The sequence below is a fragment of the Orcinus orca genome, chromosome 6 (assembly GCF_937001465.1).
Source record: "Orcinus orca chromosome 6, mOrcOrc1.1, whole genome shotgun sequence".
NCBI classification, from domain to species: domain Eukaryota; kingdom Metazoa; phylum Chordata; class Mammalia; order Artiodactyla; family Delphinidae; genus Orcinus; species Orcinus orca.
Genome location: NC_064564.1, coordinates 106,827,340 through 106,844,858, shown reverse-complemented (window position 1 = coordinate 106,844,858; position 17,519 = coordinate 106,827,340). Strand labels below are relative to the sequence as shown.

General features: G+C 46.1%; 1 protein-coding gene across 8 annotated transcripts in view; it reads left to right on the top strand.

Annotated features, from left to right (window-relative positions):
- Positions 1 to 17,519, top strand: part of CDK5RAP2 (CDK5 regulatory subunit associated protein 2) — a 178,167-nt gene that overhangs the window by 48,336 nt on the left and 112,312 nt on the right. For 7 of the 8 annotated variants that reach the window (XM_033427340.2, XM_033427335.2, XM_033427336.2 and 4 more), the window contains 2 exons: positions 2,131 to 2,223; positions 9,266 to 9,484. In XM_033427340.2, the coding sequence (XP_033283231.1) occupies positions 2,131 to 2,223; positions 9,266 to 9,484 (312 nt within the window). The remainder of the gene's footprint in view (positions 1 to 2,130; positions 2,224 to 9,265; positions 9,485 to 17,519) is intronic. The other variant, XM_033427339.2, reaches the window with a different exon arrangement.

Here is a 17,519-nt window from a genome sequence, read left to right as displayed (position 1 = left end):
TTAAACTCTGACTTTTGTCACCGTATTGGACAGTGTGGGTCTAATCTTTTGAAAGACAACAGAAAATTGAGATAAAGGAGTTTTGGGAGGCTAGGCCATGACTGCGACATCTCACCTGGGTGGTCTGCAGGCTCCTCAGATCCGGCACTTTCTCAACAGACCCATCACCTCCATCGCCGCCCCCATCTCACCATCCTACTCCATTTTCTCTGCTCTTGCCTGCGTTGGTGGCACTACTGTATCCCTAGCCGTGCCAGCCAGAAGTCGCCCTTGACTTCCGCTTGTTGCCTTTGGGATCCAAGGTGGTGGCTCATGGTTCTTTGCGGTTCTCCTGTCATGAGTATAGCCATCAGTTATGTCTCAGTAACTCCTCGGCACAGATACAGAGAAGAAAACACAGCTCTGCTTGCCAGTCTAGTGGGGAAAAAAGACAGCATGAAGGTGTTGTGATTGAGGGAAGTGCAGGGGGCTGTGGAAGCAGAGGGAAGGGGGCCTGGTCCAGGTTAGGGTGTGGATGCGGGGAGCGAGGAGCGGGGAGCGCTTCTTCCTGGAGGAGGTGTCTGAGCTGAATCTTAAAGGAGGACCAGGAATTAGCTGGGAAGGGAGGCGGAGACTGGGAGGCCATTTCGCGCAGAGGGGAGAATGCTGGTCAGAGCCTTACGTTAGGAAAGAGCCCCTTGTGTGTTTGTGGAAACAGAACAGTTTGAGGTTCTCAGAGCATCAAGCGCAGAGCTGAAGTGAGGTGAGAGAAGAAGCTGGAGGGGTTGCAAGGGGCAGCGGAGGTGGTGGAACTCAGAGGGTAGCAAGGCCACTGAAGGCTCCGAGCGGAGGGGTGTGGTCACGTTTGCGTCCGAGAGCAGCCTGTGGCTGTACTGGGAAAGGGGACGGCGGAAGGGCGAGAACGGAGGCAGGGAGGCCAGTAGGTGAGGTGAGAGCCCCCTAATTCAGAAAGGCTGAATTAGAGCAGCGGTCACAGTAAGTAGGAGTGGAGGGGTGGGGAGTATTCAAGAAATACAACTGGAAATAATTAAAAATTAGAAGTGAATTTGGGGAACTTTGATGATTAGACGTAGGACTCGGGAGAAGGAGCAGTCAAGGGTGACTTCTGGCTGCGTGACTGGGGATATGGTGTGCCACCACCTCCCTTAAAAGCATAGACAATGGAGGATCATGGTGAGGTGGGGGCGGCGATGGAGGTGATGAGCCTGTTCAGAAGGTACCGACTTTGAGAAGCCCATGGACCGTTCAGGTGAGAAGTCCAGGAGGCAGATGGATCCGCGAGTCTAAAGCTTGGAGAAGGCCCAGGCCTGGAGGTATAGGTCTGGGAGTCAGTCGTACACAGATACGAGTGAAAATTCTGAGAGTTGATCTACTTATCCAAGGATAGCATGGGGTGGGAAAGGAGGCTGAGCATCGGGCCGCAGGGGACAGCAAATTTCAGGAACAGGGAGAGGAATGCACAAAGGGGGCAGGAGGAATGGCTGCAGGAGTGGGACGCCGACCAGGAAACGGGGGCTGAGGAAGCCGAGGAGGTAGGAGTTTGAGTACCACCAGTGTCAGCCGCAGCGGAGGTTTGGTTCATAATCACGGTCAGTGTGATTTGTCTCGGGTGTTGGGAGTTCAGGGCCCAGTGGTCGTCGGAGACCCTCTGCTGTGCAGGGCACTGGTGGTAGGGCAGTTCTGGCTGCTGGCAGAGTTCAGGGTGTGGCCAGGGGAGTTCCTCGCTGACTCTGGGCCAGAGGAGAAGGTCACTGGAGGGTGAGGCGTTCTGGGAAGAGCCAGGCTCGGTGGTTGGGTGGGTCATCTCTGTGGACAATAATAGTAACTCTTAGCGTGAGCCGGGCATTACTTGAGCGCCCGTACCTGTTAACGTTGTTCAAGCCTCACAGTGCTGTGGTTGGGTGAGTGGTCGTATCTTCGTTCTATAGTTGAGGGAATTAAGTCTCAAAGAGATGAAGCGCCTGGCCTGAAGTCATCCAGCTAGTAGACAGGCAAACTAGAAATCCCGCTTTTCTGACTACAGAGCCCTCGGTTACAAGCCCTTCCCAGTCCAGCAGGAAAAGCTTCTGGGCTGAGCACAGAGAGGAGAGCCCAGTGCATACTTGGCTGCTCTTCCTTGTTTTTACCCAGATTGAAGAACTTAACTCTGAAATTGAAGAGCTCAATGCCGCCTTTGCTAAAGCCCGAGAGGCCCCCCAGAAAGCACAGACCCAGACATTCCAGGTAAGTGTTGGCTTTGTTTGAAGTGGCTCTCTCCATGATCCTTCCTCCTGGGGATGTCAGGACTTTGCAGCTGAAAGGAACCAAGGGAGCTCTGAGTGGTCTTTTTTAAAATTAATTAATTTATATTTGGCTGCGTTGGGTCTTCGTTGCTGTGCGCGGGCTCTCTCTAGTTGCGGTGAGTGGGGGCTACTCTTCGTTGCGGTGCGCGGGCTTCTCATTGCAGTGGCTTCTCTTGTTGCAGAGCACCGGCTCGAGGCGCGTGAGCTTCAGTAGTTGTGGCACGCAGGCTCAGTAGTTGTGGCGCACGGGTTTAGTTGCTCCGAGGCATGTGGGATCTTTCTGGACCAGGGCTCGAACCCGTGTCCCCTGAATCGGCAGGCGGATTCTTAACCACTGCGCCACCAGGGAAGTCCTCTGAGTGGTCTTTAGTAGAAGAGTTCACTCAGTCTAATTAAAGGAGCGTCTTCTGCAGCTTTGGGTGCTTCTCCAGCCCCTTCCTCAATATGACAGTGAAGATGGTGACCACTACACCCACAGTTAGGAGTGCTGAGCTTAGGCTGTGCCAGGAGTAGACCGTGCGAGATGTGTGGATTATCTCATTTAATCTTCACCACCCTGTGGGGAAGGTAATTTTCACCCCCCTTGTATTTGAGGGCTTTGTGAAGTTCAGTGAGGGTATACAGCTTATTCACGGTCACACAGCTTTGCAAATGACAGGACCAGGGTCTAAATGTGGTAATTGCTGCTAATAAAAGCTGCCATTTATTGAACATGTACTATGTGTCAAGCCCTATGCCAGGTGTTCTCCGTGGATTAGCTCAATAAATCTGTACAGCAGCGCCACGAAGTAGGCACTGTTAATATCCTTGTTTACTGCTGAGGAAATCCAGGTTCAGAGATTCAAGTAGCTTGCTCAGGGTCACAGAAGCGGTAAGCGAAAGAGCTAGGATTTGACCCCTGAATCAGTCTCGCTCCCAAGCCTGTGCTTTTCCCTTCACCCCCTACGTCTCCTCACCTGGCTTGCCTGCTCCCTGCCAGCTTTCTGTTCCAGGCTTTGGTTATTTGACCCGCCTTTTGTTTTCCCTCCAGCGTTGCACAGCAAGGGCTCCTGCGGGTCATCCCCTCAATCTTCCCTCTTTCTTGCTAATTTTAGTTCAGTGGTTTTTTTTGGTGTTTTTTTTTTTTTTTTTTTTTTTTTTTTTTTTGCGGTACGTGGGCCTCTCACTGTTGTGACCTCTCCCATTGCGGAGCACAGGCTCCAGACGCGCAGGCTCAGCGTCCGTGGCTCACAGGCCCAGCCGCTCTGCGGCATGTGGGATCTTCGTGGACCGGGGCACGAACCTGTGTCCCCTGCATCGGCAGGCAGACTCTCAACCACTGCGCCACCAGGGAAGCCCAAGTTCAGTGTTTTGAATTAACATTTTCTTCCCATGTTTCTAGTTTCCCTCTACAGTGTATACCTGTTACTAATAACTAATGAATCAGTAATGCTCCATCATGGGATTAAGCCCATACTGCCTTAAAGCTCCACCCTCCCACTTCTTCCTCCCATGTTGTTTTTGGTTATAAAGTAGAAGTTAGGAGTTAAATCTAATTTAAGACTGTTTGGTTCTTCAGATTCATATCCCATGCCTTATCTTTTCAGAGCTTTGGTTCACAGTAAGAGTAATTGAAGTAATTTGGTTTAAGTCCGGGTGCACTAGAAGCAGAGGCAAATCTCTGTCTTTGGACTTGCAGACTTGCCTTCCCCACCATTTTGACAGTGGTTGATGAAATGGAGCTGAGATTACACTTTACACTGAGTTTTTTTCCCTTGCTTAGAAAATAACAAGCCTTAAAAGCTGAATTCTTAGCAAAACCAGTTCCTTGAGAAGAAAAAGTGTATGTTGGCAATTGGTAAGCAGAGACCAGACATCCTTACGTCTTGTGATATTTTACTTGTTGGGCCTTGAAGGAAGGAAAAGAGTCTTACACGTTTACGTGTTACCCAGACTTATTACATCCATTGATTAATTTCATAACCCTCAGTCCTCGTCTAAAAGTGATCTTTGAGGTCTTGTAGTTTACAGTGTTGGCCGGGTTTCTCATCTTGCAAGGTATGGAGATCAGACACTGTTGAAATTCCTCAGGTTCTGCATGGCACGTTGGCTGTTCAGAGAGCACTCATTTAATCCTTACCCACGGAGGCAGAGTGCTCACCCGTTTGACAGGTTGCCAGTACTTGAACTCAAAGTCTGACTCCAAAGTCTCTGCTCCTTCCATTTTTCTGATTATGTGTGTGAGTCAGTACACACCAGACCCTTATATCGGCTAATTCACTGCGAGGTGTGTATAATTTGAATGTTGTACAGACATTTGAAAATGCATTGTCTTTCACATTTTGGGCCCTTTTTGGGATGTCAAATGATTTGAACTAATTGCAGCATGAGTATAAGAGCTAAAGCTCACAGGGGTGGCATCAAGCGTGACAGTGACAAGTGGTATTCAGACTCTTGGAGCAGTTGCCACAGTGCAGAGAGGTAGATTCTCATCACAGGTGTGACTCTGCGAAGGTTGCAGTGTGGCCTGGCTGTGCTACCTCTGAAGCCATTTAAACAATGTATTTTCAAATTGGAAGTAGCGGTTATGTCTCCTCCCCTCCCTGCTCGGCTTTATAAAAGTAAAATTGCACGTTGCAGGAAACTCATAGAATATTTAAAATGGTGGAAAGAGGTTGATAAATGTCACCAGTAAACTCACGTCTAAAGATGTTCACTGTTAGCACCTTGACTCTTTTCAAAGCGTATTTGTACATATATATATATCACCTTTGAAAAATTAAATAGCATTATAATATGTATTTTGTTATGTAATCTCTTCTGTTTTAACATTTTTTCCCTGGCAGTATATATAGATCTAACCAATCTTTAAAAAAATATATTTTGAGATAATTGTAGTTTCACATGCAGTAGACTTCTGTGTACTCTTTACCTCGTTCTCCCAAAGTTAGCATCTTATGTGACATAGGACAGTGTCACAACCAGGATATTGGTGCAATCTGTTGGCCTTACTCAGATTTCAGCAGTTTGACATGCAGTCATTTGTGTGTGTGTGTGTGTGTGTGTGTGTGTTGTGTGCTTTTTATACAGTCTTTTTAAACAGCTGCGTATAGTCCATTATATGTATGTATCATATTATTTTTACCCTGAAGAACCTGGGGTGGGACACGAATTTGAATCCTAACTCTGCTTCACTAACTTGTATCATCTTGGGCAAGATATTTGCACTCTCCCAGCCTGCTTGCGCATTGTAAAATCTGGGTAGTCACATTTATGTCACATAATCCTTACAAGGATTAAATAAGAACATGTAACTGGGCACAGGTGGTAACTCAGTAAGTGTTAACTCATCCTTAAGTTGGGTGATGTAGTTCTGGCATGACAATATAGTAGTTTTTACTTTGGTCTATTTTCAGCTTCTCAGTTAATGGTGTTATACACGTAGCTTTTAGTTTGAGGAAACTCTCCATATTATCTCTTGATTGGGAATGAAAGATAATGGAGTAAGTGATGGAAAAGGGAACCTAGATTTACTTATCCTGCACCTGCTGAAATGGGACTTTATGTGTCAAATTTTACCTTCACAACAGCCCTGTGAACTAGAGATCATTCTCACGCATGCGGAAACAGAACTTCAGAGAAGTTAACTTCTCCCAAGTCACACAGCTAGAACTGGTCTTTGAACTCTGGGCCTTCTGACTCTTTCTTTATTGGACTCATCATGTTTCTGTACTGTGGGGAAGAACAATTTGTTTCATATTATTTGGGCTTTAGTTTCTTTTTTAGGGGGGTGGGTAGGGGGTGCTTTAGTTTCTGACCATGTCTAACTGGGTCAGGTATTTGCCACCTGATTTATAAGCACCTGACTGGTGTTATAGAATCTGAAAGTCAGGGTGTCTTGCAGGAAAAGGTAAAAAAAATTCTCCAAAGAAGTTTTCCAGAGGGCCATCTCAGGGAAAATTAACATGGAAAGTATTTTTATGAAGTGAATCGAATGTATGAATTTGAATTCTTCGAGCTCAGATTTTTCTAGAGGCTTTGTTATCGTTATTTACATGATAATCCCACAGAACTTTGATCGCTTGATAACATCTATTATTTTAGTATCAACCATTGCTATCCTTTGTTTAACAAGCTCCTAACTGGTGTTCTCCCCTTGAATTCAGTCTGCTTGTTTTAATTTTTTGTAGTTTATTGGTGTTAACTGGAATCTGCCCAGGAATGGGCAAGACAGAATAGTGCTCTGGGAAGAACACAGGCTCTGGAGTCGTTTGAATCCCGGATTTAATCACTTACGGCCTGATGACAGGCTAGTCATTTAACAGTTTTGAGCCTCAGTTACTTAAATAGGGATAATAATGTGTACTTTGTAGGGTCCTGTGAGAGACTGAGATACAATACGTGTAAAAGTGCCTGGTTTAACCCCGCATACATAATCAGTGCTTAATAAAAGGTAACTATGAAAATTGTTCAAGGTGAGCGTTTTCCCAAATCATTGTTTATCTTCTGTTCTCTTTTTGAGTTTATTTAAATAAGCACTGCCCCAGATACATTTTTTGGGTGGGCCCGTGACCTAGGTTTCCCATTTCTTTATTTTAATTTTAAAGGAAACTAAAACACAAGCTTCTAATAAAACCTACTTTGGAATTTGAATGGCTTTCTCCCTCAGCCTCTGTTGCTGTGTCCTAGACAATAGTTGGGGAAGCATGGGACCAGATGGCTGGGTTGTAGGGGCCCAGGAACAGCGGAACCCCTCTGCCTCCGGAGTGACCGTGGTTGTAGCCCACCTCTGCTGAACAGCTAGGACTTCACTGTCCACAGAAGCAGAGATGGATTTCTTGGGAGGGCCCGGAAGCTGGGGCCAGTCCCTTTACTCCACAGTCTGAGCTGCGACCTTGACAGCTCAAGTGTCCCTTGCTTTAAAATTTTTAATCTTGTCCTCAATCTAATTCAAAAGACAGATTTTGTAAAAAGTTAATTTTCTTCTGAGTATAAGTATTATATATGTTTCAAAAATTTTTTCAGAAGACTGGCAAGAAGGGAAAAAAGGGAAATCAGGAAGTCCCCCAACCACTATTAACGCCTTGTTGTTTTTCCTTCTAGGCTTTCTCCTATGCATAGATTTTATTTTTTAGATCGTTTACAATTTGATTTTTTTTTAATTTATTTATTTTTGGCTGCGTTGGGTCTTCGTTGCTGTGCGCGGGCTTTCTCTAGTTGCGGTGAGGGGGCTACTCTTCGTTGTGGTGCATGGGCTTCTCAATGTGGTGGCTTCTCTTGTTGTGGAGTACGGGCTCTAGGTGCTCGGGCTTCAGTAGTTGTGGCTCGTGGGCTCTAGAGCGCAGGCTCAGTAGTTGTGGAGCACGGGCTTAGTTGCTCTGCGGCGTGTGGTATCTTCCCGGACCAGGGATTGAACCTGTGTCCCCTGCATTGGCAGGTGGATTCTTAACCACTGAGCCACCAGGGATTTTTTTTTTTTTTAATGTAACATAGTGACTTAGAAATATTCACATATTATCAACTTTTTGTAAATGTAGTTTTAAGGTTTTATTGTGTGGCTTTGTCATACTTTATTCGCTTTCATATTCTTGCACATTTAGGTTGTTTCTTATTTTTCACTGTTTTAAGTAGTTCTTTGATGAATGACTTTTTTTTTTTAAAAAGAATTTATTATTTATTTATTTATTGGCTGTTTTGGGGTCTTCATTGCTGCACGTGGGCTTTTCTCTAGTTGCGGCGAGCGGGGGCTACTCCCTGCCGCGGTGCGCAGGCTTCTCACTGCAGTGGTCTCTCCCGCTGTGGAGCATGGGCGCCGGGCACAGGGGCTTCAGCAATTGTGGCTCGCAGGCTCAGTAGTTGTGGCACACGGGCCTAGCCGTACCGCGGCATGTGGGATCCTCCCGGACCAGGGCTCGAACCCACGTCCCCTGCACTGGCAGGTGGACTCCCAACCACTGCGCCACCAGGGAAGCCCCAATGACTTTGTATATAAGGCTTTTCCCCCTTATATTTTGGATTCTTCTCCGAGATTGAATCCTAGGAATGGAATTATTGGGATGATTGTGAACATCTTTATATAATACACACATACTTGATGTACATAATCTGTCCACGGGGAGTTCTATCAATGTACATTCCTGCCAGCATATTTCTTGGCTTCTAGATGCTTGGTCAGTTCTTGAAACGTGAATGTTAATTGTGCCATTTCCCAATAAGTTTGCCAGCACTGGATATTCTCATTAAAACAATCTCACTTGTTAAGTGAAAGCTTGTTTTAATTCGCTCTTTTTGATTAGTGGTGAGTTACGACATTTTTTCATATGCACGATAATCACATATGTATTTTCTCTAATAAACTGTATTAATGAAATAAACATGTTCTTGACACGCGTAGACCTCCGACTCTGCTGAACTTGTAGCCTCTTGAGGTGGCTATCGATTACTAGGTTGACCTTCCTTTTTCTCTAGATGACTGTGGGTTTATCTGTAACAGAGATGAACATTGCCAGTGCTTGAATCCATCTCTGCTTTTCAAATAAAATTCTTTATTTTCTATCTTTTAAAAATAACTTAAATTGTTTTTTTAAACTATTACAGAAATAACATGCTCACTAACCTTACAACATTTGAAAATGCAGAGAAGTAAAGGAAAAAAATCATCTGTATTCCCACCCTACTAAATACAGTTACTACTAACATTTTGTGCTTTTCTTTCTCATCTTTAAAAAAAAAAGTTTTTACACAATAATTGTAGCCTTTTCCCCCTTAACATCAACGTTGTAACATAAACACTACCCTGTGTTATTTCAAAACTTTCATATTATTTGTGCTGTGGGTCCTGAATGTTATCTGAATGTTATGTTAATCTCCACCTCCCTCCACCCACCCCCCCCCCCGACCAAAAAAAGAAAAACAAAACTGGTGAACAAGGAGCACCGATTTCTTGGTTTGTTTCCTGAGCTGTGAAAATCAGCCCAACTCCCCTTCCCCTCCTCTTCTTCTAGGGGTCTGAAGATTACGAGGCTGCTCTGTTAGAAAAGGCAGCCCTTTTGGCTGAGCTGCGCTCAGAAAACCTCACCAAGAGCACAGAGAACCACAGACTGCGTAGGAGCATTAAGAGAGTCAGCCGGGAGCTGAGCGACCTGCAGCAGGAGAGGGAGAGACTGGAGAAGGAGCTGGAGGCAGCCCACCAAGAGAGGAGCAAGGGAGACCGCATCACCCACGTGAGTGCCGCTCGGCCCTCGAGGTAGTGGGCAGGGCGCTTGCGCTGGCCGGGGCTCTTTGGCTGTTTTAGGGAGACAGATATTCATCGCCGAAAGCTTAGAAAAACCGGAAGAATATAAAATATTTCACTCACCATCTCATCACCTAGAAATGACCAGTCTTAGCTATTTGATGTTCTAGTCCTTTTATTCTCTCTCTCTCTCTCTTTCTGTCACACACATGCACACACACACACACGCGTGCACATTATTGGTGCACGTTATTGGTGTCAAGCTGAAAATGCATTTTTGTATTGTTTCTTTTTTTTTTTTTTTATTCAATGTTCTCCCTTTGGTGTGGGGCCGTCATGAGTGTTCTTCAAAAACGTGTTTTTTTGTGTGTGAACATAATGGTTCATCACTTGAATGTGCTACAGTTTATTTAACTAGTCCTTACTGTAGGATGTTTAGTTCATTATATATATATTTGCCTTATAACAAATGCTGCAGCAAACATCCTTGTACATAAATATTTATCCACTGATTATTTCCTGATAGAGGTATAATTACTGGGTCAAAGAGTATGAATATTTTAAAGACTATTTTATAGATACACCCAAATTGTTCTCCAGAAAGATTATACCACGTTTCCCTAGGTGAGAGTGATCTTTTTTTAAGACTATTCTATTTAGCGTTGGATGTTAGTATTTAAGAAATTCTCTCTGAATTTGGTAGACAAAAAAGTTGATCTTTTACAGTTTCTGTTAGGTTTAAATGTAAGTATTCCGCATCCTGAGAGTCACGTCCAGATCCACAGCCTCGGTGCAGTCGGGTAGCACAGGGACTGAGTCTGAGTGATTGTTGACACTCAGGTTAAACGAATTCCCTGCACGGGCGCCTGGGGCAGGCAGAGTCATTGGAGTAGAGAGCTCGAAGGAGAGCCCGCAGGTACCAGAGGTTAGTTCTCTGGTGGCTGCTGTTGGCAGGGACGGGACGTCAGGACCATAGTTTGAAATCCTAAGGCTGGCACTGACAAGAGGATTGAAATATAAATGTTTGTCTATTTTAACAGAAATTTTAATGAACATCAAGAGAGAAATAATGGAAACTTAGGAAAATAAGAAAATGTAGCCTATAATTCCACCACCCTCATAAAGTAACTCTGTTTTTCAGTATCACCCTTTAGTCCTGGTGCATTTGGGGCCCCAGTCCAATCAGAGGCTAAATGCTGTTGTGTGTTCTTTGATCACTTTCTCTCTCACGGCCATCTCCGCGTGTTGTGTAGGCTCCGGAGCAGTCATGCTGAATGATGCATACGCGTCATTGACTAGATTTCACGTGATTTACTTAATAAAAATTTCCTGCTCTCTTGGACGTTTTGGCTGTTTAAGTAATGCCACAATGAACATCTTTGGGCATAAAGGCATTTTTTTTTTTTTCCTTGAAATCCCAAGGATAGATTCTGAGGATTATACTAGTTAATCATGCTGCCAAATTATTTGTCCAAAGGGCTCACCCAGTTTATGATGCAACCAGCAGTATTGGTGTATACCAGTTTATTGCATGTTATTAAAAGACCTGATATTTATTCAGTGTTACTGAAAACCAAATGTATCTAGTTGAGATGCTGATGGAAATACATGGCATGAGCCCTGAATGTTTTATTTTTTCCTTAAGGGAGGTGAAAATGTTATACATGACAAAATGCAAAGCAGTGTAAAACCCAGAGCTAATTCATGCAGCTTACGTAGTCAGTGCGAAAGATCCTCGTGGGGCAGAGTAGTCAGGGAAGCCTTCTAGCGGAGATGACACTTAAGTTGAGTGAGCAGTGTGAGGTCTGAGTCGTGTGCCTCTGTGGATGAGGTAAAGAAAAGACTGGCCAGAGGGTCCTTCTCTAGAGGTCAGTTTTCATACCAATTCTTAGATCCTTCACTGTTGGATAACATTTTTTTTTTTCAGTTTAGTTTGTCCCCTCCATCCCCCTGTATCATATAAAAATGTTTATTCAATAGAAATTGGATTCGGGAGATACACACACACACACACACACACACACACACACACCCCTAGGTGTATAAAATATGTAATTGTTTCTTTACATTATAACTTACACTTGAAATGGCTATATAACATTACATCAAGTGGATACGCTGTAATGTATTTACCAATCCCTCTATTATCAGACAATGTTGGTTCCATAATTCACTTATTCATGAAAACTCTAGTGCTTCTAAAAGAATTTTGGACTGCTGTTGATAAGATTTATTCCTAAGTAACATGCATACGCCTTCATAAGGAAGCAAGGAATGCTTGGCAAGGAATGGAAGGGGCATGTGACAGTGAGAGGGAGAGACTAGAGTGAAGTATACTACGGGTGGGAGTTCTTTTTTGTTGTTGGGGATAGAAACCCAGCTTTAAGTAACTTAGGCAGAAAGGGGAATGCATTGCCTTGGGTAACTAAATGGCTGGAAGGACAGGGGTGACAGGAACTCTGCCGGGACCGAGTCCGTGTCTCTCTGAGAGCTGGCTTCTCTTTCTTTTTTTCTTTTTTTTTTTTTTTTTGCGGTATGCGGGCCTCTCACTGTTGTGGCCTCTCCCGTTGCGGAGCACAGGCTCTGGACGCGCAGGCTCAGCGGCCATGGCTCACGGGCCCAGCCGCTCCGCGGCATGTGGGATCTTCCCGGACCGGGGCACGAACCCGTGTCCCCTGCATCAGCAGGCGGACTCTCAACCACTGCGCCACCAGGGAAGCCCTGGCTTCTCTTTCTTGCGTCCTCTTACTCCAGCTCCAAGTGGTTGGACCCAGCATTGCCAGCCCTGCTGGGATCACAGCTCCCCAGTTTAGTAAATGAGATGAAGGAGGACTCTCACACCCCACTACCCCTGTTGTCCCCTGGTCTGGAGGGCCAGACAGGTGAGGTATCGAGAGGCCCAACTTGGGTCACATGCTCATTCTTTGTCAGAAGTGAGTGTGTGTGTGGTTGTGCGTGCGTGCGTGAGTGTGTGTGTGTGTGTGAGCTCGTGTATCATCACTGGCAGCTTCCCCTAGAACCCCATGTTTGGAGGGAGTGAGCAGTTATCCAGAGAAGGCACGGCTTTGTTTCGGGGCCGTGGGCACCAAAAAGCAGCTGTGCCTCTGGATGCTCACATCAGGTGAGCCTGCCTGTGACTCAGGGCTTCCTAGTGTCTCGTCACGGCTGCTTTTCTACATTGAGTCATGCACGTTTCTGACAAGAGGATCTGGCCGTGCTTTCTTTCTTTTTGAGCATGTATCGCATCACAACAGTATCTCTGCTTAACTTCTGGTTTCATCCTAAGAATTTGACTGTGTCCATCTCGTGAGCATGCTTCGCACCCGATCTTGGGGGCACTGGCCTGTTCAGCGTCTGGGGAACCCTGCTGGGGATGACTTTGCCTTATGGTGCTAGGACGCATGCAGAGGTAGAGTGTAACCCACCAGCCTTGCATGGCTTATCAGCTGGTTCTGTTAACTAGGCTCTTTAATTAACTAGAGCCTCCCACTCACCAGCTGCTATTGCTGTTGCTTTTGGATTGAAACAAACAAAACCCCAGGCCTTTTGGTGGCCCCTGTGTCTGGCTTGGCAATGGAAAGGACTCCCATTCATGCATTCAGCCATATTGAACGCTTTGTGCAGGCCCTCAGCTCTGCCTGGGGACAGTTCCGGGACGGAGATAGGAACAGAGTAACCACGGGAGCACAGAGCAGGATTGGAGAAGGCTCCCCGGGAAAGTAACTTTCGAACTGGTTCTGAAGTTTGAGTTGAAGGTTACCAGCTAGGCGAGGGAGACGAGGGTTTCGTATAGGAGGTGAAGGTACACAGATGTGAGAGAGTGTGGTGTTTGGGGGAAGAAGAGTTTGGGGCTGTAGTGAAGGGTGGCTTTAACCTAGAGAGAGGCTGAATTGTAGAGGGCCTTGGATACAGAGTTTGGGAGTGTGGACTTGACCTGCAGGCAGTGGGGCCGCTGTCGAGGGGGAGTTGAGCAGAGGATTGTTAGATTTGCAGTTTAGAGAGACTTGTCTGATGGAGGTCTGGAGAATGGGTTGCCTGCAGAGAGCCCGGAGACAAGAAGATGAGAAAAGGTACGTGACGTGTGTCAGGCTCCGGGAGGTGGGGGATAGAGGGGAAAAAGAACCTGCTCCTCTGTAACGGAGCCGCTCAGGTGTGGCTTCTGGGCTGTCTGGGTGCATAGTAAGCTCCCCTCCAGGACTCGTGAGTACTCAGCATTTACTCGAACCTCACCGCATCCCACAGGTAGAGCTGAAAAACACCGGGAAGAAAATGTGTTCCAAACACTGGTCTTTTTCTCAGTCCACATTCAGCTCAATCCTCAACACCCTCTGTTAATGAAAACTGCTGTTACAGAGTGATAGAAATGAAGCAGATACGATTTCTTAGGCGTATTCTTCTCCAGTACACTTTACAGTTAATACAAGGACTGCCTGTCTTTCCCTTGGTGCTCACAGCCCTGTGATTGGGCATACAAAAGGTTTTTCCCATTTTATAGATTAATCAGAGCCTCAGAATTTTTGTTTTTCTTTAATAAATTTGTTTATTTATTTTTCGCTGTGTTGGGTCTTTGTTGCTGTGCACAAGCTTTCTCTAGTTGCGGTGAGCCAGGGCTACTCTGCGTTGAGGTGAACAGGCTTCTCATCGCGGCGGCTTCTCTTGTGGAGCACGGGCTCTAGGCGTGCAGGTTTCAGTAGTTGCAGCACGTGGGCTCAGTTGTGGCTCGCGGGCTCTCAAGCGCAGGCTTAGTAGCTGTGGCGCATGGGCTTAGTTGCTCTGCGACATGTGGGATCTTCCCTGACCAGGGCTCGAACCCAGGACCCCGGCACTGGCAGGCGGATTCTTGAATTTTTTTTTTTTTTTTTTTTGTGGTACGTGGGCCTCCACTCTTGTGGCCTCTCCTGTTGCGGAGCACAGGCTCCAGACGCGCAGGCTCAGCGGCCATGGCTCATGGGCCCAGCCGCTCCGCGGCATGTGAGATCTTCCCGGACCGGGGCACGAACCCGTGTTCCCTGCATCGTTAGGCGGACTCTCAACCACTGCGCCACCAGGGAAGCCCCGGAGCCTCAGAATTTAAATGGCTTGATCATGGTCACATAGAAAGTGATAAATATGTGACACGGATCCAAGTCTGTAGACTCTTAATTTCAGGACTTCACCTAAGATACCGTGCTGAGGCTATGCCAAACAATATTTATGTTAAGAATACTGTGCTTTTAGCAAAAAGGAAGATTGATACAATTTCAGCTTTTCAGCGGACTACAATAATCCGTTTTCAAGACCACCCAACTTGAAGTATTTTGGTTATTTGAAGCTTTCAGACTTGTAATTTCTTTCTTTCTGTGTTTCAAAAAAGCATTTTCAGAGGTTTATGTAAAGTTATAAAATTAAATGAGATTAAAGGCATTAGGGTCACGGAACAGTAAGGGTGACCAGTGAAATGGAGGCAGGTGAGTGAGGAGAAGTGCCGCTTGTGAGAGCCGCCACAGTGCTGAAGAGGGACTTAAAATCCAGCTGGGGCTCCTGGCAGCGAAAGTAAAAAGGGAAATTAAGTTACAAGGTCTCTGGTGTCTATAAGAACACGTTAAGGTAAAGGGACAGCTTTTGCTGGCACTGAGGCCTGAGGGAACTATTTCCTCTGGTGGGTTTTTGTAAAGAGTTCTCTGAGCAGTATACAGACTCTTCGACAATACCCCATTCAGTAGAAGCAGTTTTGCACAGGGCATGGGCTTTTGTAGCATTGCCTGAATTCTTTCTGATGGCAAGCCAGCCTCTCTTGGATGTGATCAAACCATCCTTTGCTCATGCCAAAAACATGTATTGCCATCTCATTGTGCCTGCTCTTGAGCATTTTGGAGGGAGACAATGCCTGTCTGAAAATGCAGCTTGAATCTGAGGCATCTGGATTCACTGTGTCTGATGGTGCGTGAACACTGAGACGTTTGGCTGTGAGAGTCAGCTCATTGTTTGTTTGTTTTAATTGCCTGTGATTGCAGTGACCTAGTAGTGCCAGGCAGCTCAGCACATGTGGTAATTTGCAGTTTGCTCATTTGTTTATTCAGGGGACATGTATTGAGCACTTGCAGTGGTGCAGGCACTGTCGGTAGGCTCAAGTGATTCCAAGCTTTGGCCTCTACCTCGGAGTCTTTTACGAAAAGGAAGGTCAAAAAGTGAGGGTCTCACGGGTAGATTCCCTTCATTGTGTTATACCTCCTTGCCACCAGAGGGACCCACATCCCTTCAAAGAAATTCAGGAGGCCTTTGCAACAAACAAACAAACCCCCCCCGCCCCCCCCCCCCCCCCCCCCCCGGTATTCCCAAGTCGGTGTCCTAACTGTGATGTTTAAAGTGTCCCAGCTTCTGTGGTCTAACAGGAATGCTGCTTGGATTCTCACATCCTTGCCCTCACATCCCTTGTTTGGCTCCAGAGACTCAAGGCACGTGTGTGTGTGTGTGTGTGTGTGTGTGTGTGTGTGTGTGTGTGTGTGTGTGTGTGTGTGTGTGTGTGTGTGTGTGTGTGTGTTCAGGCGTTCTGTGTGCTGCTCGGGGTGGGTGCAGGGAGGAGAGGAACAAGTCATAGTCTTTTTCTTCTCCTTTATAAGCACCGTTTATTAGACATTGGCTTAGCCTGTTCCCCAGACTGTCTCATAACGCTCTCATCTCTTACGAGACCTGTCACCCCCTACTCTGACAAGTGTGTGCTTCAGTACCTGGGCCCTTCGCTCTGTGGGGATGCATTTGCTGGCTACAGCCCAAAGATCTAATTAAAGTTGTACCCGTCACCCAGCTGGCTAATCCTGTGTGCTTTGACAGGAGCGGGTTTAATTTCAGGGTGGCTCAGCCTGAACCCCTCCGGTTCTCACGTGTGTTTATTGACGGATAGCTCCAGATGAGGTTGCGAGAGCATTCAGGACATCTTTTGGTGAACCGTCATCAAAACCTGGCATTTGGAGACAGTGTCTGTAGGCTGTAGGCTAGTTGGTTTAGGGCTAAGACCACAGACCTGAGGTAGTGTGATTTTTACCAAGGGTCAGAGCTCCCCCCGCCCTTTTTCTTAAGGTCAGGTGTAAAGATTTTGAGTCGGTATCCTTGTAGAATGGGCAGTTTATATGACCTGTGTGGGAGAAGTTTTGTCTTTGCAAATTCCAGTTTCTCATAAGAGAGGCACAATGCAGAGACTTGGGAGTCAGACCAGATTTGAATCCTGGTTCCATCGCTTGCTAGCTGTGGGGCTGGGAACCAGCTACTTTGCCTCTGCAGACTGTGGTGTCCATTTCTTGTCAGAAAAACAGATATCAGTTGTGAGGATTCTATGAGATAAGGTATAGCACTTAGCGTTATATCTGGTGCATCATAAATGATCAGTAAATATTAGCTGTTTTGTTGATGGTGATGACGTCACTGCCTTGGGTGCTAGAAACTTAGCGATTTAGTGGGTATATTTGGGACAGGGGAAAACAGTGCCGGACTTAGGTTGGAATCTCAGCGTCAGCAGGTGCTTAACTCTGAGCTTCCAAGCCAGTTACTTAATTTTTCTAAACTAATGTTTACTCCCCTAAAATGGGGTTAATGATATCTAATTTAGGATTAAACAAATGGATAATAAAATTTAATGCAGGAGTAAATGGCTACTGTGGTTCCTGGCTCACAGAGGGCGATGCTTATTACATTAGATTCCTTCTTTTCCTTCCTCTTTTCCTGCTTTTAATGGTGTGGCAGGTGCTGTCTCAAGACTTGGGGTGACACAGCCCAGCCCACTAGACTCTCTGACAGGCGCTGCTGACTCATAACTGTGTTCTGCCTTTTCACCAGTCCAGGCAACAAAGCTGTAAATTTCTTCGTTGATCAGCACTCACCTCTCCTCTGAAGGAAGTGCTCGTCTGTTCCTTTTCAACTGATTAATCCCTCTAGGAAGGGCGTCAGAACCCTTTTTGAGTGACAGGCCCTGGGTGTGAGTGGCTCCTGCGTGGGCCTGCTGGGGAAGCTGGTTTAGAAGGCTGTTCCCATCACTTTTCACAGGGAATTGC